Source organism: Epinephelus moara, chromosome 14 (genome assembly GCF_006386435.1).
Source record: "Epinephelus moara isolate mb chromosome 14, YSFRI_EMoa_1.0, whole genome shotgun sequence".
NCBI classification, from domain to species: Eukaryota; Metazoa; Chordata; class Actinopteri; order Perciformes; family Serranidae; genus Epinephelus; species Epinephelus moara.
In genome coordinates, this window is record NC_065519.1 from 22,206,976 (window position 1) to 22,234,277 (window position 27,302).

General features: G+C 42.0%; 2 protein-coding genes across 9 annotated transcripts in view; one reads left to right on the forward strand and one right to left on the reverse strand.

Moving 5' to 3' along the window:
• Window positions 1–20,939, reverse strand: part of eml5 (EMAP like 5) — a 55,030-nt gene extending 34,091 nt beyond the window's left edge. For 3 of the 7 annotated variants that reach the window (XR_007571046.1, XM_050062251.1, XM_050062250.1), the window contains exons 1-8: window positions 20,433–20,939; window positions 12,765–12,924; window positions 9,028–9,126; window positions 8,529–8,597; window positions 3,636–3,821; window positions 2,935–3,070; window positions 2,094–2,295; window positions 66–203 (exon numbers count right to left, since the gene is read on the reverse strand). Coding sequence is in view for 6 of the 7 variants with exons in the window: in XM_050062251.1 (XP_049918208.1) it covers window positions 66–203; window positions 2,094–2,295; window positions 2,935–3,070; window positions 3,636–3,821; window positions 8,529–8,597; window positions 9,028–9,126; window positions 12,765–12,924; window positions 20,433–20,629 (1,187 nt within the window). In the remaining variant the exon portion in view is untranslated. The remainder of the gene's footprint in view (window positions 1–65; window positions 204–2,093; window positions 2,296–2,934; window positions 3,071–3,635; window positions 3,822–8,528; window positions 8,598–9,027; window positions 9,127–12,764; window positions 12,925–20,432) is intronic. The other 4 variants (XM_050062247.1, XM_050062246.1, XM_050062248.1 and 1 more) reach the window with 3 other exon arrangements.
• A 724-nt stretch (window positions 20,940–21,663) lies between these two features.
• On the forward strand, window positions 21,664–27,280 carry ttc8 (tetratricopeptide repeat domain 8). Of its 2 annotated transcripts, XM_050062255.1 has the most exons (15): window positions 21,664–22,426; window positions 22,788–22,811; window positions 22,945–23,065; window positions 23,154–23,217; window positions 23,326–23,485; window positions 23,791–23,880; window positions 23,965–24,009; window positions 24,107–24,192; window positions 24,286–24,373; window positions 24,485–24,595; window positions 24,712–24,851; window positions 24,955–25,129; window positions 25,964–26,086; window positions 26,946–27,029; window positions 27,143–27,280. In XM_050062255.1, the coding sequence occupies exons 1-15, from the start codon at window positions 22,313–22,315 to the stop codon at window positions 27,257–27,259; spliced, it is 1,542 nt and encodes a 513-aa protein (XP_049918212.1). In that variant the 5' UTR covers window positions 21,664–22,312; the 3' UTR covers window positions 27,260–27,280. The 2 variants fall into 2 exon arrangements, with proteins under 2 accessions (XP_049918212.1, XP_049918213.1); XM_050062256.1 differs by lacking the exon at window positions 22,788–22,811 and having other exon boundaries at window positions 21,665–22,426.
• The last annotated feature ends 22 nt before the right edge of the window (window positions 27,281–27,302 follow it).

The following is a 27,302-nucleotide window of genomic DNA, read 5'->3' on the forward strand; positions in this document are numbered from 1 at the left end:
TTCATCACAATAGCCATTCACGGAGGATCAAAATTTCCCATTAGGCCTTTGAATTGTGTACCCACCTGACTCTGAGAACGGTGAAGGAGCCATCCTTCATTCCCAGCGCCAGGTGAATGCCATCAGTGCTCACGGCTGCACAGCGGATAGGCTCCTCCATGTTACAGCGAGCTATCAGTGCGTGATCTATAAGGCTCCATATCCTTTAGACACAGAAAAGTAGGACAGATGAAGAGGCAGTGATGAGATTACACTGACTCAAACAACCATGGCAATGATGTTTGTGGTGTCTGTCGTGTTGTGTATTTGGTGTGTGACCGCATACTGAGAGTTAACAACTGCTTCATTATTGTAGCAAAAATATTAAAAGTGTTTTAAGATTGTCACACCACGGAAAATGTGTTGTAAACAACCCAGCCAGTTTTGAATTATGAAAATAATCAGCAAGTATTTAAAATCAGGCTTTAAAATCATGAAAAAATAAGCAGTATTTACTGCTCTGAGACATTGGGGTCGTGTCTGCTGAAGGCACTGAACTGAAGAAGGAGCCACTGCGAGACAACAGACCAACGTTAGCAGCCAACCCTAACTAACGTAACTGGGCAGCACACACACCCTGAGCTAAAGAACAAGAGAGACACTGGGCGGCATGGGCCTATTGTTTGGTAGCTAACAGCAGCTAATGTTAGCACAAAGCACACACCCACAGCAGTGAGCAGTAACTGCCAGCCGGCTGGGCTTGTTGATCGTAGCAAACACACTGCGCATAGACGGGTTAAGCAAAACTACACTGATGCTATGTGCTCTAACATCAGTTTCTATATAGTGAGGGAGTTAATGATAAGGATGGCTCCAGTGTGTCATTGAGACATGCTTTTAAGACCCGCCCTAACACTCCTGAATGCAGAAACGGTGAAAAACAGTTTTAACAGCCTAACTCCACAATTCAGTGCTACACAGATCCCAGTCTTTTCACATGTTTTCAAAAGGTATTTTGAAAAAAGGGATGAAAAAAGGATGAATGACTCGCAACACTGCAGGACTCTTTGCAGAAAAGAATTATTTATTGCACCGTGACGTACGTTTCGAGCTGTATGCTCTTCGTCACATATAATGTGTTTAGAAAGAATTCACTGATTTTGCTTTCCTCAGACTGTAACAAAGAAGTTAAAACAGAAAACGAAATAAACACACAACTGTACAACACACTTGGACTCTCAAGGAAAGTGTGACACCCTTCCAGATGTAAGTAAATGTTAACAAAAATATGATTACTGTTTATGACACTTTCAGACATCCTTGTGGTCACTTTGGTCTCCTGCCCAATAACAGCTCTTTTTTTAATATGCTCTGATGTGTACTCTGATCAAACTCTACCATGACTTCATGGCATTCTGTGTGCTGTTTGCTTGCCATCTACTGCAATGGAAAAATGGAAATTCCTCCATCTCATATGCAGTGGATCAGAAATATCTTACATGAAATTGGTGCGAGGTGACCTGAGAAAACAGAGGAAAAGGGCTGCACCAGACGAATAAACGCTCCTACTAGTGGGTGATGTAATGCCAGCTTATCTGTTTTGACAGTGAACAATGCAGCAGCCAGCTGGTAAAATACGATCTTGAATTACAGTCAAACGGTAAGCCAAGATATGATTTGGAAAACATTTTAGGCGAGAAATAGGCAATATAGTAACAGAATCTGTTTTATATTTGATCAGCATGGTCTAGTTTTTCAGTTTGATTGGAGTTTGGTCTGCGTTTGAGAGAGAAGGGACTGTCACTCTCTCAATCCGCTTCTATACTCCTTGTGCTCATGGTGGTTCGGACACTAAAATGGGGAAGCACAATTTGAAGTTCAAGCAACAGCCCTAGAGCTGGGGAAAATCCACTGGATGACACAAAACCCAGTGGATTTGAACTTAGAGATAAGCAGGGAGATCTGAGCGCTGGTAAGATGGAGGGAAGTTTATCACAATTCACTTAGACATACTTAACAGATTATTATTATTCAAAGCTGGTAATCGACAAAGTAGACAGAAATTTAACAAAATAAGTTATTTGAACATCATCGTAACATGACAGCAGCTTCACCTGACTGAGCGATCATCACTTCCTGTCATGGCCAGAGGCTTGGTGGGGTGGACAGCTAGAGCCCACAGCTCGCCCTCACAGTGGCCCTGCATGATGAGGAAGGGCTTGTTGCGGTCGTGGACCACCACCTCGAAGATCTCACTGTCTTGCGTGCCCACCAGGATGTGATCTCCCCGCCAGCACACGCTGCGCACAGACAGCCCTATCAAAAAAACACACACAAACACACTTAAAAATCAGGAAATAAATTGAAAAAGCATGCCAACATGAAAGCAGACAGACATTTGCCGACGCTTATACAGTCATTGTAAGAGACACGACAGGGATTATAAAGACAGGAGGTGCAAATAGCCATCTGCAGGCCACTTAGGATGGAGATTTTAACAGGAAAATACAATGACAGCACATATTGTCAAGCCAATCTGCCAACTGACTCTGGGTTATACAGCGAGAAGAGGATGGAGGAAGCATGTGCTGTATACATATGTGAACATGACATCTGTATACGGCTTAAAACTCCAACAGAGCTTGGACTTACTAACAACAAGAGGAACAGCAGAACAATATGGGGACTGCTACAAACAGACTGACATGGTTTTTTAACTTGCTCTGCAATCATATTACCCACCTCGGCTATTTTCACCTCTAGCTACTGTTAGGCCCAAGATGACCAATATAAGAGAAACAAGAAAGAAAATGTTAGTAAGGAGAACAGAAATGGCATAAAAGGGAGGTTTTTTTGTAGATTTATACAATTCTTCCGGCGCCTCAGGAGACCACACTTTGTCCTTCAACCTTTTTGTCCTCAGATTAAAGGAAAAAGGAGGCAGTTTGACATCACCTTTATATCCTTGGTCTGTTTCCCTGAGATCAATGACAGTAATTGGTTTGAAGTTGAGATCCCACAGCCGGACGCAGCCATCTCGGCCCCCGGTGGCAAAGCCCTCTTCGCAGACATTCATGCTGAAAATCCCTGACTGGAGGAAATGACAGGCTGTCAGTGAGGATCTGCACAATAAATGAGCAATGACAGAACCAGCCCCAGCTACAGACCACATAGTGCTGCTGCTCAGCCAGGCATTTGTTTAACAGAGCTTTTACAATTACAAACCTGCTACTGTGGCCTCAAGATAAGACAGAACTATGTAGCAGGAGGTGTCATTTATTTTTTTATTACTGGAAAGCTCTATTGATGACCTCCTGTGGCTAAGAGTCTCTGTACACACAGGGACGCACCTTGTTAAACCTTCCGTGAGACATTTGGTGGTACAAAAAGCAGCAACGAACATGTACTGTAGTCATTATCCCCTCCCCCATCCACCCATCCCCTCACCCAGCTGTTGATCCCATAGATATCATTTAATCCTGTGGAGCAAAAGGCTGATCCTTTTCTACTGAGCAGAATCAAATGAAGCCAGCATGCATGGCATCGACCCGGGTTAACTTTACTAGATTTACTGTGAGTCTTTTGTATCTGCTGCAGCAGGTTGCAAAATCAGCGTGAGCCACAGAGCACATAACACACTGATTTTATAAACTCACCCCGTGAGCTCCTTGCACTGTCCTCATCAGGTTGATCCCTTTCCACACGTAAATGTCGCCATTCAAGGCACCTGAATATGTGATCTCATCCTTGGCGCAGGCAAGGCAGAGGATGGTTTGGAGATCCCCCGTTTTGCCAAAAACACCACGTTTGGGTGTGAGAGCATTACCACATAAGCTCCAAAACTGCAAACACAAACAGAAAGAGTGAAAGAGTATGGTGGCTAATAATCCCCCCTTGTAATCCTGTCCTGAAAGAGCCAAATGGACAATTATGGAACATTTGGGTACAACAGAGTGAAAACCATTAAGGCACACACAGAGCAATTCCATTAAAACACACAGACACATACACAGACCTTGAAAGAAAGCAAAGTCAAATTCAAATGCTCCCCCCTCCTCTTCATGTGATACGGGGAACTCTTGCTGGGGGTCAGAGCCATAACCACCTGATCAGCATGCACAGACACAGACACACGCACGCACGCATACACGCGGGCTCATTATTTATGAACAAGGTCATTGGGATGCACGGGCACGGCCTCGTCTGAGGGCTAAATCCATCAAACGAGGGAGGAGAGAGTGAAAGAGAGACGCTCTGTCTGCATGGAGATGAGATCACAGGGAGGAAGCTCGAGGAGGGCGTCTCGAATGCTGAGACATGGCCGTCGGCGCGTGAAACAGAGACACACTTGTCGCTGGCAAGCGGCAGGAAAAATGACAGAATTACAGCCCTTTTTCTGGTCCACCTGAAGGAGAATTTTCCTGTGCAATACCTGAAATCGACTTCATTGCAAAACATGTTTTAAACTGCATCAACCTTGGATGATTCTGCTAAGAAAAGACAGAAACTGTAGGTGGTGTTGTGCTTTTGACAACAGAAGAACTGAGGCTTGACAGACAGTCACATAATGAACAAATGAGCTCCCTGACAGTGACAGCCTGTCACACCCTCACTAACAACTATCCTCCTGACTGATATGCCGCGTGCTAACAGGAGGGATCGATTATCAGAGAGAGGCATCGCAGCCTCAGATACAGCCCCTGCAATCAAACATCTGACGCTTGTACGCACCTCAACAGGACAGGTCTTTACTAATCCTGAGCTCCTAACTGAGCTCTGAGTGAGTATTTTTGCATGTGCATGATCTTACGTGAGGTGTCGGGGCTGAAGGTTAAGTAGTAAAGATCATAGGTGTGTGAGTAATCTGGGATGGTGTATGCAGGTTGAAGTGTGTTGAGTGAGGGTGAGTTGGGGAGGTTTGTGGCCCAGCCTGTTGCGAAGGCGGTGGGGATGGATGCGGCGTGACTGCACAGCCCTCCCTGCCCGCAACTGATAAGGCAGCAAGACACGGGCAGTGGCTAATCCCTTCACTGCTGAATTACTAAGAGGGGACGAGATGCTGAGGGGGTTTGCGATGAGGCCAGGAGTAGGAGAGAAAGACACAGAGGGAGAGCGCGGTAGAAAGGTAGAAGAGTCCTAGAAAATGAAATGCTTTGTATTGAAATCTGGACAGCATTGCTTTCTCCCAATTACACATTTTATTTCTTAATATCCTCCAGACAACCGCCCTGGTATAGTGGGGCCTCTCCTCTTAACCCAGGCTTAGTGTTATTTCATTAACTCAGTTAACCTCCACCATCACTCCAAGGAAAACCTTTTAAATGCAGTTAATGTAACTCATCAGCTCCAGCATCACCCCTCACCTCTTTCATCTCACTCAATATCCCCCCTGTCAGACTACAGTGACCCTGAATGGTGTCAGAGCGCTAAATGCTTCGCTAACAGAGGTCAACTCTTTGGCAGCTCTCTGTAAGGAAAACTAGACGACTGGCTGTCAGCGTTGCCAGAAGCTGATTTTCTCAAAGCTGCTGTCATTCATCCACATGGTGTCAAACTCGAGCTCACCTCTGTGGCAGCTGGTGTGATCCACAAATACACACAAATGTTTGACAACTCACACTGTCTCAAAGCTACCTTAAAGGACCATGTTGAGTGTTAGCAAATTCTACGTACAGTTTTAGATGTTCAGATGTAGCCATTGGTGTCCATTCATTTCTGTGTGGTATGAAAAGCTATTGGTAGATTCAATCCATCACAGTGAACATTAGGTCTATGTTCTATTTTTGTCAGATATTATTGTGTTAGGATAATTTAGTTAAAGCACTGTGTGACTGCTTAATGATAATACAACTGATAAATATGGAAAGGACCATAAAAATAAATGTAAAATAAATAAATGCTACCTTTTAAATATCTTGTAAAGTATACAGGATTTATGACCATAGACTGTATAAAATGATAGATGTAGCCACCATGATGTCACCCATTGGTTTGTGGACTCGAGTTTTAAAGCCTCAAGTTTGTCATTTTGGCCGTCACCATCTTGAATTTTAGAGAAGAACTGACCATATTTGTATGAGATGGGGCCGCTGTGGAAGAGTGACAAGGGGATCTGACTCATAGACTGTGGTGATGACTCGCAGACAGCCTGTCACTCAAATCGTCCACACCCTTAATTATACATAACTTTAAAGATCCAGTGTGTAGGATTTAGGGGGATGTATCGGCAGACATGGAATATAATATAATATGCATGTTCTCTTCAGTGTATAAACATCTGAAAATAGGAATTGTTGTGTTTTCGTTACCTTAGAATGAGCCATTTATTTCTACACAGGGAGCGTCTACGGAGATCGCCATGTTGCATCTCCATGTTTCAGCAGTGGTCCACAACGGACAAACCAAACAATGGTTCTAGATAGAGCCATTTACGTTTAAGTGTTTTTGCAAGAAACTGCTTTATTCAGTGTTTTTACTAGTTTTAATCACTTGGTCCGTTTGTTTTGAAGAGGAAGACACCTCTGTAGATTATTCGGCCCTCAGTAAAAACCTCCTGAATAATGAACACTGAAGGAATTCTAACTGGGAGAAGTTTCAGCTGGTTGCAATCTGCAATCCTCACCACTAGACGCCACTAAATCCCCCTAAATCTTACACACTGCTCCTTTACGCCTTAATAGGTTATATAAAAATGCAGCCCCAGTACAGTTGTCATGAATGTTGAAATTAGCTATAGAGACCAAAAGTGTTTTTTGTACCAGAATGTAAACATGTTTATTTCTGCTGTAAAGTCGTGCATTTTTAAAATGGGCGTCTTTGGGAATTGACTCGTTTTGGAGCCAGTCTCAAGTGGCCATTCAAGGAACTACAGTTTTTTTTTTTTAAGATATATTTTTGGGGGCCCTTTGCCTTTTATTTGATAGGACAGATACAGTGTGAAATAGGCAAAGAGGGGGAGGATGACATGAAGCAAAGAGCCGTGAGATGGAATTAAACCCGTGGCCGCTGCAGCAACGACACAGCCTTTGTACATGGGCTGTTTGTTTTTTCATACTTCTCTCAAATGTTTTTCTCTTTTTTAGTTACTGGATGATTTTGCCTCTTTTGGCCTCTAGAAAGAAGTAAAGAAAGCAAAGGGTGATGAGTAGATAATGGTTGGATTTAAGGGGTCACAACCCAGAGAGGTTGGAAGCCACTGGGCGACAACATGCGAAACCAGTGGTACGGTCCTTTAAGCAGCTTTTAATCAGCAACTAGTCAGGCAGCGGGCAGATGATTGGTAGGTGTGGTGTTTCTGTGTGTGTTTGTGTGTGTGTGTGGGCTGAAGAGGGCCATGCTGAGGTCTGAGTTGTCCTGAACGAATCAAAACACAAATGACTGTATAATTAGCTAGGAGGAGCTGCGCGAGGTGGAGAGCATCGCCAGCAGCCTTGGTCCTCGTCACAAGGGGTTGTGTTTTCCTCAGCCTGCTAGTGAGTGGATTACTGGGACTAAATCTCCTGGATGCTCTGAGTGCTATAATCGCTGAGTGAGCACAGGGCCGGGGAGCAGATGTCACATGGTCCGCAGGGTGAAGGCTGGGGAATTATGTGGGACAATTGCTGGATTGCCTTGGCATCAGGAAACCAGGAGGGAGGGAAAGAGAGGTGGAGGAGGAGGAGAAAGACTAGAGGATGCAGCGTGGACTGGGGGGTTGGGTGCAGCAGCCGGAGGGGGTTTCTGTGCCACGGCGGTTCAGAGGGGAATTACTATGAGAGGAGGCAGGGCAAGCTGGATTGAAAGGAGGGAGTCATCAGTGACATGTAACACCACCGGGAAGTACGTACAGTAGGCTAAACCTCCCGACTGCACCAAGTGCTGCAATGTTTAGCCTTGCAGGGCCAGTAGTCACATTTCCTTCACGAGCATGATTCACTGTCTTCCCAGTGTTTTGGAAGTAAGCTTCCTCTGTGGCTCTGGACTCCTTGTTATTTCCTAATGGCCATGCCTCTCAAGGAACACTACTACACATCCCAAAGGAATACTTTGCGAAGATACCCTGCATGAACTCATTGAATATTTATGAACGCCACTCTTCTGTGAAAAAGAAGTGATAGAGATAGGCCCGAAAAGGGAAGCGAGCACAGCTGCAGTTTGTACAGTTAGAGTGTTTTTAAAAGCTGAATGAGGAGAGCTGGGACGGGGAGCTTAGTAGCAGAGTCATGGTTCCTCATAAAAAGAGAACATTTTTCCTCCCTGCAGTGCAGATTACTACAAATTTGAGGGAAGAGACTGTGAGTCACTGCCTGTCCTACTTATGTTAAGTGCCTAATAACCATGGACTCTGGAATAAAGTGAATTTGCATACATCTATTTTAAGACTTTGATATGGCCGTGGCGATAAAGCAGAGCAGGCTGGGAAGAAGGGGGCACGGAGCCACCGGATTCTTCAGACTTCCTAAAAAGTCATAATCTGTTTTCAAATATTATGCAAATGAGGCACGAGAACTGCAGCTCTCAAGAGCCGGCTGTAATCTGCAGGGTGCAAAATGACCAGGAAGTAGCTGTACCTTGATATGTTTGACACCACAGCTTACAAGCTTGCTCGGCTGGTACAAATCCCACGATATGTCAAATATCTGTGGGAAGAAAACAGACTGTTACACAAACACAACAACATCATCGTGCATTATGATTATGCAGCATCCTTCGTGTATCTCTTTGATGTTATAGTTATTTCTATTCAAATGTAATCAGAAGTCTGGACTTCTATTGATCTTTCTTTCAAAAGGCTTCGAGTAGAAAAAGGAAAAAACATAAAAACAACAGCGTGTGTGTGTGTGTGTGTGTGGGCTGAATTAGAAAACAACAGCTGCCTGTATTTAATCTTTTTAAAATTCCTTTTCATTAGCCGTGCACCCTCTCATATGGGCTCTGGAACTCTCACAATCAATCAGGCCTAACTTGTTTATGTCCCCTTTGGGCAGGCGCTCCATCCTGCGTTTATAGCTAATTGAGGCGGTCGATACTGAGCTTGTGACGGAGTCAGGGGAGGAAGAAAGTGTTTACCCTGTCTGTATGACCAGGAGCGGCTGCCAAAACCTTCCCTCTCCTCCAGTCCCACACACAGATTGTGTTTTTAGAGTCCAATCCCACGGACACCAGACACTGCAAAGAGAGCAAAGAAAAAGACATCACAGATTGAACAGACTCTGCTCTAATGCACTAATCACTGCAAAACAAACTTAGCTACCTCCACTGTAGCATGACAGGCCACAATGAAAGGGCTAATAACGGCTACAGAGCAGAACAGAACAGTTGTCCAGCCCCTGGCACTTCCAGTGAGCACATTTGAGTGCTTTTGCTGGAGGAGTCTCCTATAGCTGACTGAGTGAGTAGGCAGCAGAAGCAGCAGCAGCAGCAGTGGAGCAGAAGAGAAGAGAGCAGCTCTTATGGAAACCCTTCTTCACTTTGCGGCTTGCTTTACACGATAAAGGATGTCCTCTTTGATCCACTGCTGAATCAGTGTTCGCCTATTGAGACAAGTCTCTGCTGAGGCATTTTCACTGTTTTAACTAAGGGAAGTGTGTATTTCAATGATGAGCAAAGAGGCCCCGCGTGACGAAATCAAGTGAAACCATGTTGATGAGGGGGCTGAAAAGTACATCAATATTCTGAAAACTCAAGTAATGTTTTTAGCAATGCTGGCGGTGTGGCTCGAGGGATGTCGGCCTGTCGATTGGTCCACTACTTTGGTTCTGACTAAAATATCTCAACAGCTTTTGGAGGGATTGCCTTGCAGTTTTGTACAAACATTCATAGTTCCTAGGTGATGAATCCTACTGACTTCGGTGATGCCCTGACTTTTTTCTCTGGCACCACCATGAAGTTGACATGTTTGTTTTTGCTAAATATCTCAACAACTGTTAAAAGGATTGCCATGAAATTTGGTGCACATATACATATTTCTCTCAGGACAATTTGTAATAACATTGGTGTAGTCTTAACTTTTCTTCTAGCACCATCATCAGGTCGAAAATTTACCCACTCAACCGGTCTCACTCTCAGTTTGTCACGTACCGACACATGATCAGTGGCCCTTAGCTTCAGATACTGATGCGCCAAGGTACAGTTTTGCGGCAGAATGAGATGCATTTTTTTTACACTCCAAGCAACTGCCATAGTATAAAGATAAAGTCCACATAGGGAAGTTGGGTTTCACAAACTGCACACTTTCAACCAGGAGACCGATGCTCATGTCTTGTGTGAAACCAAAAGCCAATCAAATAATTTTAATAACAACATAGTGTGCTAGTATGTGTAGCATAATACGCAAGTGGCATAGTCATGTGTCATTGCATTATGATAGTAACAAACGTAGGCTAACTTATTTTAAGCCAAACCATTATGTATTTTTTAAACCTAAGCATGTGCTTTTGTTTCCTGAACCTAAGAAAGTAAACCCTAAAACAAAGTTCTTTTACCTATGTTCTGAGTTTATTCTGAAAAGAGAGTGTAAGCATTAATGAAGGAATCATTAGATTTCCTGTGAAAACTTAAGTTTATTTGAAGAGACATCCATGTAACGAGAATAAATGGATTGGTGCAGGAATAAGTCCTGAAACCTAGAAATGAGTTAGCAATGTCGTACTCCAAGCTCCCTCATTTTGAAGTCAATAGGTTTTTTGGATGGGTTTTTGTTTAGATGCCTGAAATAAGGTCTGTGATTAACACAAGCTTAAGAGACTTTCACGTTTTGTTCTATAACATAAAATTTGTCCCACTTGAGAATTCTGAAGCTTTTATGTGTCTTAAAAAAGACGGTTCCTAACAAGTGGCTAAATAAGATAACATAACATCATCAGCCGAACACGGCTTTTCAGCCTCATTTTGGTGGTGAGGTCATGCGACTGTGGTAAGTTTGTTTATAGCCTTACATTAGCTTTTTACTTCTGCTGATTGCATTTAAACTTCAAAAATCATGAAAGTAGTGTTCACTTGCTGAACAAAACGTGTAAGTATCACAATCTTTTGCTTGCCACAGAGCTTCATTTGTGCAGTAATCCAAAACCTAATGGAAAAATCCCATTGGATTTTTGTCGGGGATACCAGGGCAACACTAACTTCCATGTCAGCCTACAAAAAAATGTCATTACTGCAGCACTCCAATGACACCCCATCCCTGAGCTTCCAAAACTGAGGGGTACCTAGAATGTCATAGTTTGATGTGTGGGGCCACTGACCAAGCATCAAAATTTCACGAGTTGGGAGTGAAAATGCGTCCGCGCAATATTTTGGTTTATGAACAAATACCTGCAAAAACTAATCACATTCGATCAGCCTCAGCTGCCCTTTGTGTTGAGTGCTAATTAGCGGATGTTAGCATGCTAACACGCTAAACTAAAATAGTGAAAATGGTAAACATTATACCTGCTAAACATCAGCATGTTAGCATGGTGACATTAGCATTCAGTTTTACTGACTCTTCGTCTTGCTAATATAAGCCAATATATCCCATTTAGAAAAGTTGGCTTTAATTAAATATGACGGCACAAATACCACAATGAAAGGGCACTTTTTACTGTTTATTTTTGAGAGTTAATAAAAGAGAAATATTCTGTACATTCACGTGTACTGGTAGGTTTTTAATCAAGACATAAGCAACCATTTGTAACCTAGACCTTAGCATAATGTACCATGTGGACAAATGGCATGAATACTCAGAACAACATAAATAAAGTATACAAAGTCTAGAAAGGTCATGAATGACACTCTTCTTACCAGTCATCACAACTGCAGCTCATATTGAAATACCTAGAAGAGATGTCTCAAACGTCAGTGTATATTTTGATATTGCAGTAATGGATGGACGGAGTACTGACACAAGGCATTCCTCTGGATTGTCCTGAGTTCAGCTCCGACTTCCTCTTATCCAGGAAGAGGGGAGATGGAGAGTAAATAGAGCCGCTAAACTGAGAAGCGATGGAGCCTCCTCTGGCTTTAAACACTGTCACATCCCATCTAAATCCCCAGCTCTCTACCCGAGCAGGAAAATAGCACGGGGTCATCTCCCTGTCTCTTACTGCAAAATACAGGAGGTATAACTCTGCTCTGAGAGCTCCTACGGGAGGAAGATAGACTTGCAAAGATAAAAACCTAAAGATGCTTTTGCACAGTATTGATTTTTATCGTCAAAATCATCATTGGGTGGAGGCTGTGGTGTGTAAATATTAAGTGGTGGCAAGTCTGCAGGGAGTTGGCTCGGAAGATGACATGAAAAGGTTCAATAGCAAGTTAGAAATAATGTGCATATGCTGCACAGTCCCACTGAATGGATGCTATTTTTTCCATGAGTATATAAAGGCTTCTCATGTGCGAAGGCTTTTCTCACCTTAACACAACCAGGTCCTGTCACACTCTGATAGAAAGTACCAATCACTGCAGCTGACTGTTTTCCTGTAAAATCTACCAAGTAGAGCATGTCTGGGTGCAGCTGTCCAGCCAATACTGCTGAAGTAATCACAGATGTGTCATTCAGAAACTCAGCCCAGCGGGCGGGCTGCAAAAGCCAGCCTGCAGCTCTTGAGTGGAGTTTTGATTGCTGCTGCTGCGCCTCTCAAACTGAACACTTCTGTTGACACTTTCAGCCTTTCTGTCTGTGCTCTTTTCTACAAAGCAGAAAGCAGTGCCTTGTGGAAGAAACAATAATAAAAATAACAGGCTGCAGTTCAAACAGTGCTTGCAATTTCCCAGGATATATTTTGTTGGATTCTCATCATTTAAACATTGGCTCTATTATGTCATACCTGTCCCTCGAGGTCGAAGGCCAGGCAGGCGATGCCGTGTGTGTGCACATCCTTGAGGATGGACACAGTCTGCACGGTGTAGGAGTCCCATACACAGATGTAAGGCTCCTTGCCCACCTGTCCTGTGGCCACCAACACACGCTCCGGATGCAGAGCTAAACTGTACAGAGAGAGAGAGAGAGAGAGAGAGAAGGGAGAGAAAACATCTGGTTAGCATTTGCATTTGCATTTGCATTTGCATTTGCATTTGCATTTGCGTGCTTGTGTGTGTGTTTGTGTGTGCCGGGAGCAGACGAGGGATTCACCCTCCCAGCGGAAACCACTGGGATGAGATGAGCACATTAAGTCTGTGATGGGTCTGAAGCAGAGGGGCAGCTTGATGAGGTGACATGGTCCAATTAACTCAGTCATGCTCAAATACACAGCCTGGCTTCATGCATGCCTACAGGGTGTTCACAGAGTACAAAAAGCACTATTGGTGAATCTGTGAATTTCATTTTTCTCCTCTTTTGTTAAATTTTCACTGTCCCTTGAACTACTCTCTGCCCATTTCACCTTTTCCAATACATCTGGGGTTTCCTCGCATCACCAGGCATATGTTTGTAACACTGTTGCGTAATCTCCCCTCCTCCCCTCGTTCCCTCCACTCCCCTCCTCTACACTCATACCTCCCCCACCCACAAGCATTCCCACTCTACAGCTGAGCAACAGCCTGCTGTATAAAGCTGTCACTCGCTCCCCCTGCTCCGCCCAGCCTTTCAGCGGCCGCCAGTCACGTTCCAGGCAGGCCTGAGTGATTCACTAGACAATTCTTCCTCTTGCCTTGTCCTGGCCTATATATTTCATGCTGCGACGGAGCTCCCTCCATTACAATCAGGCTGCCTGTTTTGCCAACTGCTCTCCAGAATTTCTAATCCTGGCGTGTATTCAGACAGCAGGCTGGATGAGGCTTCACAGGCCGGGCAGCCTCAACCTGCTGAGTCCGAGCAGCTCATGACAAACGTCACCTTCTTCCACTTTTACTTTCTCACACCTCAATACACCTCTCTTTTTCCATCCTCTTAAGTTGAATCTTTCTGTCTGAATCGTGACACCTCATCTGCATTCGAAACACGGCGTCACTACGGACATGACAAAGCTTTGGCAGTGTAACGTCTCTCAAAGCTGAGGTGGGTGAGATGTGACAGGCCGGATCTTTGTCCTCCCTCCTCGTTCTCTCTCATCACCTCCGCTTCCCCACCTTCCCTGTTGAACCTCTCTCCAACCTGGCACAATTTTCGCATCTTACTTTTTATGAATTATATAATCAGAGCAAAGAGGCTATAAATAGCGTTCAGAGGAAGAGAGGAAAAAATGATTGGAACACTTTGAGATGCAGACAGACACAGCTGAGAAAACCGCTTTGGCACAAGCAGGTAGCGCTCAGCAAATCTGTCTGGTACAACATGAAATATGAATGCTGAAGAATTAAATGTGTCCAACAGCTAAGGAGTCAATCTCAGGTCAAAGGTAATCACAGGAAACACTGACACTCAGTTCCTATGTCTCATATCCTACCAGCTTTGTGCTATGTCCATGTTACTGCTTGGGAAATCCAGCGCAGTCTTTAAGCCAGCTACAACAAGATTGCTGTTTCATTTACATTTCTGTCAGCTGAAGAGCTTGCTAAATGCCATCACTAATGACTTAGCCTGCAGTGCTTCACCGCAGTTCTCTTGTTTGATATAGGCTACGGCTGTTTGATGCGGCTGTCTTCCATCTGCCAAGTCCTGTCGTACAAAACTAGCTAAATGCTGCAGCAATTAAACCTGTTTTCATGTAGATACGAGGCAAATAAACAGCCCGAGGAGTTGATTTGTTTTCACGGTGAAGAAGCAAAGATGCCGCACGTGGAGAGTCAAAGGTCAACTGAGTCACGTGGAGGAGCACAATCCTACCTTCACCCACTCCAGCATGAATGTTTTCACTTCTTCAACAATCTATTCTCTATCTATCAAATTTGGGCAGGAATAATGATAGACCCTCATGATGTGGTGAGCTCCTGAGACAACTGTGATTTACATTCCCCTGCAGTAGTTTCCTTTGTCTGATTTTTGCCTACAGTGGATTAACAAAGAAGCAGAGGATTATCACCATTCTCCAGGTCTATACAGTACGGGATATTTCCCAGGATTGCACAGAGACTTTTTAATCCAGCTGCACATCAAACTCCATGTGAAACACCTGCCCGTACATCGCACGCTCAAAGCTACACATGTAAAACCTGGAATGAAAGTAAATGGCAAAGAAGAAGAGGGAGAAATGGGACTGACATGGATGAAAACCTGGATCGGCTGGATTTTGGTTGAACATGAAAATTCCTCCCACAGAGTATAGGCTGGGTTTCAAATGTTTTAGTCCATAAACATGACAGAAAATTGGTACATACTGCCTATCAACATTAGTACTTAAGCACTTAATCAGTTAATTGACTGGACAATCAACAGAAAATTCATTGATTTAGCAATCAAGTCATTTATTGGGGGGAAAAAAATCCAAATTTCTCTGGTTTATGCTTCTCAGTTGTGAGGATTTGCTGCTTTTCTCTGTTTTACGTCACTGTGTATTATATCTTTGGGTTTTGGTTGGACAAAACATTCAATTTGAGGATGTCACCTAAGGCTCTGGGAACCTGTATAGCTGTTTCCACTATTTTCTGACTTTATTGACAACGATTAATCAATCTATTGAAAAACATAATCGTCAGATTTATTGAAAATGAAAGTAATCATTAGTTGTAGCCCTAATAAATATAATATTATCCTGATACCTGACTAGATATCATTAGGGTTTTGATAAAATGTATTGAGCTCATTTGTATGGCTGCAACGACAATTGACCAATCAACAGTGAATGAACACTAATTGCTTCAGCTCTACTTATTTGACCTTATGATTGTTTCTGAGTAAAATGATCATAAATAATTCACCCTTATGTCCATGTGAGAGGTTTGTGCCTAAGACAGTGCAAGATGTAAACAGTAATGGTGGCTTCCTTGGCTGAGCCATAATGTTAGCTAGCTCAGTGGTGCTAGATGAGCTAGCAGTAGATGGGTGTGGCGGGTGTAGTTCAGTAGAAAAAAATAACAGTTCATGTGTGAAACTGCTCACAACAAGGTCTGTGGATTATCTTGAGTAACCAGGTCATGATTTCTGTAAAGAGACATTGCTGTTGAGTTTTTCAAATGTAATTTTTGGAGCTTTGTGCACCACAAGCTGAGCACCATTTAGTTCCATTACATTCAAGAGAAGGCAGACATCTCTACAGCTGATATCTCCAACACTTGCTCACACCAAGACAATCTAGATCAATAAACAGCACTACAGGTAAGACGAAAAACTGACTTTTTATTTAGGGTGCACTGTGTCTTTAAAGTATGGCATCATTGACATCTGAGCTGTTTCCAAGTGAGGATAAAGTGAGTACAATATCAGAGCATGTGTAGCTGCTTCCACCTCATCTGTGTGAAACATTCATAAAATCACCACTTAAATGAGACTTGTTTAATCCCAGTGACAACAATGCTGAATCATGCCACTGTGCTAAGTAACTGTACTAAACTCTCGGGGATCCTAATTGGGAAAGACAGATTTGCTCTTTAGAGGCCAGGCAGCTACTCACAGTGATGATGGGACCTAAGACTTCAGCATCTCACTGACACTCTGCACAGAGTACCTGGAAATACGTGCAAAAGGTAAGAAGCAAAAGGAAGCAGACAGCATCATCACCCACAGTAAAGGTTATTGGTATAATGTGCTTTTTCTACGATCATCTCACTACATCGTCTTTTATTTGACCTTTTATTCTTGCAGTTATGGTGATTCAAATTTATAAGTATGTTTTGAAACAGTCATAAATTATTGAATAAGGTGGTGACTGTTGGCAGAAAAGGACATGCATATATAGCACAAACCATGACTGTCTATTAATCCACATTACAAACAAAGGAAAAAGGGATGTGTGAATCACATCTAATGGCTCTCATGGCCGTTGTCAGCAGTAATTGTCTGAAAGCACATACCCACACATTCACCTTATACACCAAAGCATTTGTTTCACATGCACAGATTTAATTTATGCAATAGTAATGTCATTAGAAGCTCATATATAATATATTGTAGGGGTGTACAAAAACACTGATGACTTGAGTATTGTAATATTACGTTTTGTGATACTGTATCAATCCTCAAAAATGATTTTTAGTTAATAGTTTACATGCAAAGATTTGTGGCAGTGGCTCATTTTGTGCTGTGTTTAAACCTGCAACTCCTCGGTAGCAGAGTTGTAATATGTGTCTTTAGCCATTTGACTCTTATGTCAGTGACTGTGATAAATACAAATGCAGAGAGTTCACTGTTCTGATTGCATAAAAATACAAACTTTTTTAACTCACATTTTATGCATGTTGTCGTGTGTTCTTTATACGACAGTTTTCCTAAAATTGGATGATTAAAAATCACAATATATTGCAATATTTTGAGTCATAGCCCTTGTATTGTTATACCTATCACATCGCCACATTCTTGCCAAAACACAGCCCTGCTATATTGCATGTACGTCACACATATTATAACAACTTTATAGAACATGGTTGCCAGTTTTTGCACTTTCGACTTTAGCTCACACATTAATATGCAGAGTGAGTTCACATTAGCTCATACAGTTCACAGAGTAGAGGTGCAAGACTCTTCTCTGCAAACCTGACACATTTTATTGCTCGCACCTTCCTGCTAATTCTAACGAGCAAGAAATTACTTATGAGGAGCTTCATGAAAATTCTCTGGCAATATAAATGGAAATGTATTCACTTCATCTCTCCAGGCTCACTGAAACAGGACCAGTCTCAGTCTGGCATCTATAATCCATAACTCTGGCTGAGGTCCATCATAATGTTAACAAGATATTGTAACATGAGACGGCCTTTTATTTCTGTGTCCATAACACCCTCTCATTAACTCTCACGCTCGATCATAACAAAGAACATTAATAAGCCAAGGTTTTGTATAACAGCAGAAAATAAAGCTAGGGTTGGCTATCTTTCGACATTTTTAGATTCTGATGTCAACAAAATGCCTGATTTTTGGTGCAGAAAGTGACATTATTTATACAATACGTGTAAAATATAATCAAATTCCTTTCCCTCCACCCTTTCTTCCTGGACTGGATTGTGTGTGCTGTTTTGCAGCAGTCATGGGGACTCAACAGGATCACACACTGAAATCATTCTTTGCTATTCTGCATATTTTTTAGTGTGCATGACATGTCTGTATTTTGAATGTATTCATGTGCATTGTTCAGGTGAGCGTGTACATGTTCTGCATGTCAGCATGATTTTAAAAAGGAGAGATTAAGAATTGTGGTACTGACTCCTGCAGGCTTTTTTTGCAGTAGTCTCGGGTTCTTTGAAATTAACACTGGAATACTGAGCTGCAACAGTGAGGAACAGCTACATTAAGACGTGAGGAAAGGATAGCAAATAACAGTTATACTGCTCATTTTACTAACATGGCTCGAGGGAAATTGTATTTTAACTACAGCACATTAACATCCTCAGTATTTTATGTTATTGCCCAATAACCTGTGAATTTAATTTAAGAGCCAGACCAATGAAAGACAGCCAGACAATCTTGTACCCTTGTTGCACTGTCATGGACAGCTGAGCCTTCCATTCATGTGAAAACCTGCTTATTAGCTCCCCCGCATCAGACCAGCTAAAAGAGGCTGCAGGGCAAGATAAAACCAGGAGGGGGAAACAAGGCCACCAATTAATTCATGAAGTAAAACACCAATTTATACGTATCTCACAAACAACCAAAATAGAGAAAAAGGAAAACAAGAGAGAAGGAAAGAAAGAAAGATTGTGCTATCTGAGGGGGCTGTATCTATTCCACATGAGTTAGTGCAACGTGAGAGCAGTCCAACAGTTATTCAGCACTGAATCTGCTGTGGATTGCTCCTGGTTGTGCCAGTCTATGTCAAAGGATGTGTTCATGAGAGCTTCACAAGCACTCCTCTGAGATCTGCATTTAAATGGCTATTAACTGGTCTATGTCAACAATAACAGACAGCTCAAGAGATCTGTGTAGCTCGTACTGTAAATGTGTTCATATCACCAAGCTTTTTATCTATTTTAAACAACCTGGCCGCAGAAAAGGCAACAAAAGACCAGATGACACCATGAGAAGCCTGATCGGACTGAATCCTTACAAATATGCTTGCAGTAGAAAGAGCAGATGGCCAATTTGATGGTTTACCAATGCATTACTTTTGCATATTCATCAGTCTTGCAAATGTAGTCAGTGACTTCTCCAGCTAAGTGCTTGAACTCAGGCACTTCACCCACAGGGCAACGGAGGGTTAGTATCCCTATTGTACCATTAATAATGGAGCAGGAGTCCAGCTGACTACCGACACAGTATATAATGTTAATCATCTCCAGGCCAACCCACACACACATGTCAACACGAGCGCTGGAGCGTTGGACACATGTTGTTGTTGTGTGGCATGCTGAGAAAACAGTTGGAAAGGCAGGATCACTAACGTGTGTGATGTAACGCGGGTTTCTTTGCTGTGTTTTATCTGAGCGAGAGGGGGGGGGATTTGAGGTTTGTTCGAGTTACCACAACCCACAGAAAGCTTTCCAATCCAAGGATGCTTTCAAGGACAGCTATATTCAAGTGCACCAGTATTACTGCTCCTCACAACACTGGGAGGAGACACATTTGAAATGGTGTGTTTGAGGGTCCTCCGCCAGACAATTTGAGCGTCAAACACTTAATTTCCTGCATTCTGGTGAATTCTTATGCACCAATTTGTGCTTCTTCTGCATCCATTTATGGTGTGAAAGTCCTCAACTACTTCATGATTTTAAGGTGGGGTGACAAATGCACATGTTCTAAATATTGAGGGGGACATGTCCTCTGCGCCACCCCCAAATCTACAGCTATGGCTCCCTGTGCGCTGGAGTGACAAGACATGCAGGAAAAGCTATTGAAAAATGTAGAAAAACATGTCTGCTGTCAGATAGTGATGGAAGCTATCAATCTGAGAACTTTATTAGGAAAAAAATGCTCATAATTAATTGTTAACTCAATCTACAGAATATTAAGTCAATTATTTGTCATTTATTCAGCAAAAATGCAAAATATTTCCTACAAACACATCCTCTGATGAGTGGATTTGCTGCTTTTCTCAAAGTGATGCTTCTATAAATTAAATATATTTGTTTGAAAACTGAATCCACTTGAGATCAGGGAAATTTGTAAGTGGCATTTTCCCCTATTTAGCTTTGATGATTAACTCTAATGTAATAATCCTGCAGCCCTGCAGCCACAAGAGGAGTGGCAGCAGTGTAGTAGTGAGAGAGACCACCCTTCAATCTGGAGGGCTGGTAAAAAGCATCTGCCCTGCTGGAGTGACACTGAAGCCCCTGACAGACTCCTGGGATGCTGTTGAGTTGATGTGTGTCGCTTTGAGCTCACTATGGAGCTCAAAAAAATATATGTATATCATATTTCATGACACAAGGTGACACCAGCACTCACAGTGACAGCACTACAGTATCAGCTCATTTTCTGGTGTGTGGGTCAGGTGCTGTCCGAGGTGCTGAAACCAACTGAGTATCATTACCTGATTATGTCATCGTTGTGCCCCAGGTAAAATTTCTGCTTGTGCTCCCGGGTGTTGTACACAACTCCGACGCCGGCGACAAAATAGACTATCTCCTTGGCGGCGGTGTAGTACAGGTTGTTGCGGCACTGATGTCCCCGGTATCCGTACACCCATTCCAGTCTCAGGTGGCAGTTGGGAGCAGTTCTGTCAGCCATGTCCGCACTTCCGTGTGTGTCTCTCTGTCGCTGTCACGTAGGTTTTCTGAGATAGTGTCATTCACCAAAAAGGATTTATTTTAAGCCCGTGTGTCCCATTAGTTCCGTTGGATTTCCACCGGTCCAGAGAGAGCGTTGAAATTAGGCATTTCAGAGGGTCATGTGAATTTATAGCCTCGCGGTCCGATAAGACGAAAGCCCTCCGTCTCTCTGTTACAGAAACAGGTCTCTAAGCTGTTGTACTCATTGTGAGAAGCTACTCGTAATTCTTCAGCCCGAGGCTTGCGGTCTTCTTCGACACAGGTCAAAGCTCCTGTCAAATCCTACAAAGATGGAGCTGCACTGTTATTCCGTAAGCACCGCCCACAAAGATGACAGAGCACCTCGCCGTCCAATCAGATCCTTTCATTCATCCTCGAGGAAATAAAGCAGGAGAGGACAGTTCCGTCATGGCTAGAGAAGTTATGCTAGGCTCAAACTGGATAATAGAAATTAATTCAACATTAACTCCGTGTGACTTATTGGAAATAAGATAATATTACTGTGCTTATTTTACACGCATAGACCAAAATATTTCCCTGAAACAAAATATGATTTTAATTGTACATAAGACTGTTTTATTAATTGTAATGTAGCCTACATAGATTCGAAGTTAGATTTATGTCAGTATTATTTCCACAAATGTAAAAAAGATTTTTTTAAATTCACAATAAAATATTTTACCAATATAAAACAGACTGACAAATACACAAATTTAAAAAATTCGCAAGAAAAAAAAATTGAGATTTACAAAGAAAAACTGAGATTCACAAATAACAGCTGAATTCACAAATATCTGTTCTGAAGTTGTAAATGAAGAAGATAGTCATTTATTCATTTGTAAATTAATTATATGTATTCTCACACACACACACACACACACACACACACACATACATGTTGAATTTGTTAATGTATTTGTAGATACATTTTATATTTGCAAATTATTTATTCATTTATTTTTTGTTTGTATATTTGGAGCACACGGATTCAGAGATGTCCCAAAAAAAGGTGGACTATTTAGGTGAAGTATAGTATATTTATTTGTGGAATTTGTTTGTGTATTTGTAGATTTTATATTTGCTTTTTTAAAATTTGTTTATTTAGATATTGTATTTGTGGAGCACACCGATTGTCAGTCTGTTCACACAAACAATATTGAGACTAATCTATCTTCATAACATTACAACAATTCTTCTATTTCAAGATTCATAGGTGTCCCAAATAAAGGTGTAGTTTTGTATAGATGAAGAAGGCACAATAAAACATTTTCTTATGACTGTTCATACACAACAACATTTTGTGTACTTATTTAATGTCTTCTTTGACAATTTGGTCATGCAGTATTTTGTTTTTTCTATGTTTTACAATGACGATACAGTGATGTAGTTGCTTTGTTTCCCTTATATGTTTTATTACTTTTTTACTAAAATATGGGTAATCAAGCACGAAGTAACAAAACTAAGTCTTTCCCCGCTTATTTTATTTTATTTTATTTTGTTATAGCGGAAGCTAAGGAAGTGAAGCCCCGCCCTCCTCCGCCGTTGCTGTGCGACAGAGGAAGCTTCGGTCTCGCCATCATCCTAGCTTTGCTAAATAGCTTGGTAGCCGATTTTTTAACACCTATTTTTCCCCACCAGAGCAATGGAGGTGACGATGGACCCTTTGTTTCTGGCGTGGAGCTATTTCAGGAGGCGAAAACTCCAACAATGTTCAGATATTTGCACAAAAATATTACAAGACAACCCGTACGACCAGGTACTGTGGTGTAGTTAGCGGGTCTAGCCTAGCATGCTAGCGATAATCCATTAGGGAAAGCCTGCTTGTTTGTTAACGCAGGATAGCGGTAGAACCTGGAGTATAATCCCGATTAGTCGAGTCTTTGTAGTTTATCATAATTGAATTTACTTAACGCTGTATTTACTGGCACGTCATTGAATCTACATTTATTTCAGTTGTTGTCAGAGCATATTCTTGGTCACTATAACTTACTGCATTTCTTTTTCACATGTCATTTGTGTTATTTTTTGCCCCATGTTTTCCATTTATTTTCTCAATTTATTCACATCTGTCCTCAACTTTTGTTTTCTGTCGCTAACTCACTGCATGCTGTCTCAAGGACTCCTCCTTACCTATCTCAGAGGTAACCTTGTTCCTCTTTTCCATCCCCTTTCATCCTTTTTCATGTGGATAGTTCAACAGAGATCCTGGTAGTGACATGTTTACCTCTGCACCCGAGGCCATCTCATGTGATGGGAACATTGTGTGTTTAACAGGCTGCATGGAGCTTGAAAACCCGTGCTCTTACAGAGATGGTATACATAGATGAAATTGAGGTCGACCAGGAGGGGATTGCTGAGATGATGCTGGATGAGAGCTCAATTGCTCAAGTTGCACGTAAGTCCAAACTCCTCTCAGCGTGAACTTAGAAAGTGAATACATACATACATTTACTCAATGGATTGATAAGACTTGACTTTTCCAGGACCTGGAACATCACTGAGGCTCCCTGGAACAAGTCAGGGTGGAGGTCCCACAGCGGCTGTCAGGTACTGTCTGCCAGAAAATAATTGTGTAATGTGATAAAATCTTACCATCGATGATATTTTCAACAAAGTATGAGTCCCCTGATCTGAAATTTCTTTTCTGAATTCAAGGCCTATGACACAATCAGGGCGTCCCATCACAGGATTTGTAAGACCCAGCACACAATCAGGGCGTCCTGGGACAATGGAGCAGGCCATCAAGACCCCACGCACTGCAAGCACTGCTCGTCCTGTCACTAGCGCCTCTGGCAGATTTATCCGTCTGGGAACTGTAAGTAAATCTGCATCAACCAAGAGGCTCCATGTAAAACACAAATATACTTTTCCTACCAGAACTTTTATATTTGAAACATGGTATCTGCCCAGTGAATTTGGGCTAACATAATATTATTTTTCTCTTGAGAATATATTTCCAATGTGATGTATATGTTTCCTGATAAAATACTGTATATTAATATCATAGGACCAGTATCTTTTATCTGTTAGTGCACCTGTTTATTTGTAATTGCATTTTATTTTACGGTATTGATAGTGAAGAAATCTTGAAACATTCAGCATGACACTTTGTTTCTCCAGGCTTCAATGTTAACCAATCCAGAAGGACCATTTATAAACTTGTCGAGACTAAATCTGGCCAAGTATTCCCAAAAGCCCAATCTATCCAGGGTAAGACTGACACTGTGACTTGCAAAAATTATCAAGATGATTGGCTTTTCTCACATGTCAGGTAACCATAATTTCCCTTCTCAGACACTGTTTGAGTACATCTTCCATCACGAAAATGATGTAAAAAATGTAAGTGTTCAATAAATCAGTACAAAGAAAAATTGTATGACTTTGTGAAATTTCAATGATTAGTTCATGTGACACAAACTTTACATTTCTTTTCCAGGCTTTAGATTTGGCTGCTCAAGCTACTGAACATGCTCAATTCAAAGACTGGTGGTGGAAAGTTCAGCTGGGGAAATGCTACTACAGGTAACTCACAGACATCTAAATGAATGGAGCTCAACATTCTGGCACTTACAAAAGTTGCATGTTTATAATCTGTGTAATCTCTTACTTTTGCAGGCTTGGTTTATATCGAGAAGCAGAAAAACAGTTTAGATCAGCTCTCAACCACCAAGAGGTGGTGGATACATATCTCTACCTTGCAAAGGTAACAATAAAGACATCATAGCGTTACATCACATCACCAGCTTGTTGCACAGTGGAAAATACTCTGTCCATGAGCCAAAAATTAAAAACCCTTGTGTTTGTTTTACCATAGGTATATCAACGTCTGGATCAACCAATAACCGCTCTCAACCTTTTCAAGCAAGGCCTTGACCACTTTCCTGGTGAGGTTACTCTGCTAACAGGAATTGCTCGCATACATGAGGTACAGTATGTCTCCATGATCCTTACTATAGAGTCCGCTTAGTTCTCTCTCCAGAAACATCTGCCAAAATGAAATAGGTAACCATAACCACTGTTTATACTATGATATTGTCACAGGAGATGAACAACATCTCATCAGCCACAGAGTATTACAAAGATGTCCTGAAGCAGGACAACACTCATGTGGAGGCCATAGCCTGTATAGGCAGCAATCACTTCTACACCGATCAACCCGAGATCGCCCTGCGCTTCTACAGGTCAGATAAACTTTTATGCATGTGTAATGTGACATATTGTTACAGTATGTATAATGAGGAATTATATCCCATCTGTGATTCAATAAGTTTCTCCCTTTGCTAGACGGCTACTCCAGATGGGGGTGTATAACTGCCAGCTGTACAACAACCTGGGCTTGTGCTGCTTTTACGCCCAGCAGTACGACATGACTCTGTCCTCATTTGAGAGGGCTCTGGCCCTGGTGGCCAATGATGAAGAGCAGGCTGATGTATGGTACAACATAGGTCACGTGGCTGTGGTGAGTTAATCAACTCTGAAAATATCCCAGAATTTCTGCTGATTTAAAGGGATAGTTTAGATTTTTTGAAGTGGGGTTATATAAGGAACTTCTTCATAGTCAGTGTGTTATCTGCAGTACATATCGGTTGGCATGATTCCAGTTTAGAGAAGCAGGCAGGAATACCGCCATGGAAGCTAAGCAATTTCCTGCTGCGTATGGGGGCAGCAGCAAAACATATTTAAGCCACCTAAAACGGTAATTTTATCTCACAGAACACGGGTGCTGCTGGTACCACTGCCTCTATCGGTTAGTTTGTTTGTGTTATTGTGTGACTTTGGAGTTTTAAAGGGTTAGTTTGGATTCACCAAAGTCACACTATACCAGGGTATAACATAAACTAAGTGATTGAGGCAGCAATAGACCAGCAACTCCTGTGTTATGTGAGGTAAAATGATTGTTTTTGTCAAAGGAATGTGGTGGCTTTGAAGAGAGCACAGATAATGGCTTCAGTTTCTCATCTCAAAAGGGCTGTCTGACGGCAAAGTAAAGAAGTGAAAATATTCTAAATAAAGTGTTCACATGAACAGACGTTGATTTTTCAGGTGGCTGATTGGACTTGTCCCTGTCCGCAGCAGTATATAGCTTAGCTTCCATGGCAGTACTCTTGTCATACCGACCATCATCCACTGTAGGTTAGCCACTGACTATGGATAAGTACATTGTACAAAAAAATCCAAATTATCCCTTTAATACTAAGTACCCTCTCTTAAATGGCTCACAGATAAAATAGATTAAATGTTGACTGTTAGCAAATAGAAGTTGGTACAAAGTGCTTGTGTTCTGTGTTTACAGGGCATAGGGGACTTGACACTGGCCTACCAGTGTTTTAAACTGGCTTTAGCTTTTAATAATGACCATGCTGAGGCCTACAACAACCTGGCTGTGCTGGAGCTGCGCAAAGGTCGCATTGAACAGGTGAGGACATATCTTTGAGTCATGTAGGTTTTATTCAGCTATTAAAATATGAGGTATGAGGTCATATTGGTGTCATTTAAGTCCCTCCAACAGCTTATTGTTAAAGGACCATTAATTTGTCTTAATTGGTGTTAAACTTAAGTGAAGCCTGTATTAAGAATATTTCTTAATAACACCCATTACAGTATTGATTCTTCAAAAATGTTCCTACAAAACAGTAATCATTTGAAGGTTACAATTGCACAATATAAATCCAACGAGCTATAAGCCACGAATTAGACCAACCAGGAGCTGGATGATAAATCATTTAGCATAACGATCTGAGACAAGATATTCTTAGACATACTGTATGAGGCTGTGGTTATCCCACAGCAGCACGGACTATGTGCCTCCCTCAAACACAGCTAGGTGCCAGCCATCGGCTGTTTTTGGATCATGATGGTTGGAATGGAAGCTATGAGCAGAACTAATATTGTGTAGGGGTATTTGAATTTCAAACCACATAAAAGTACCTATTTTTTTAGTTTTTTATTTACCTTAAAAGCCTCATTGCAACACTGCATGATACGGAAAAGGCTGTTGATGTACGATTTCTAATAAATTGTTTTCAGCTGTAAGCTATAATCGTGACTGCCACTGAGCTAACAAGATGACAGAATGATGTGTTAGCTGTCTGATTTTGAAGGTGTCCCTGCCCACTCCTCAGCTGCAAACCTAGTATAAATGAGAAAATGCAGGCTGTAATTTAAGCCAAATTTCTGCTGTCTGTTTCATGATGTAAATGGTGTCATCTGGCAAAGAGGTGGTGGGAGTGAGCTCTCTGATGAAAGTATTCATGGTTGTCCTATCTTTGATCTAGTCTAAAGCCTTCCTGCAGACTGCTGCATCACTGGCCCCTCACATGTATGAGCCACACTTCAATTTCTCCATTCTCTCTGAAAAGGTAATTCATCACTTTTGTATTCATCTTAACATCTAAACATTGCAGTAGTTAAAGAGACAAAGTGTAATCTCCCCAGTAGCATCTGTCAAAGTAATGCTTTTGTCTGTTTCCAGATTGGAGACCTTCAAAGCAGCTACACTGCCGCCCAAAAGTCTGAGGACTCCTTTCCAGAGCATGTCGACACTCAGCAGCTTCTTAAACAACTTCGGCAGCACTTTGCAGTCCTGTGAGCGTCCGACCAGCACGCAGAGGAAGCATGGCGTGGTTTAAATA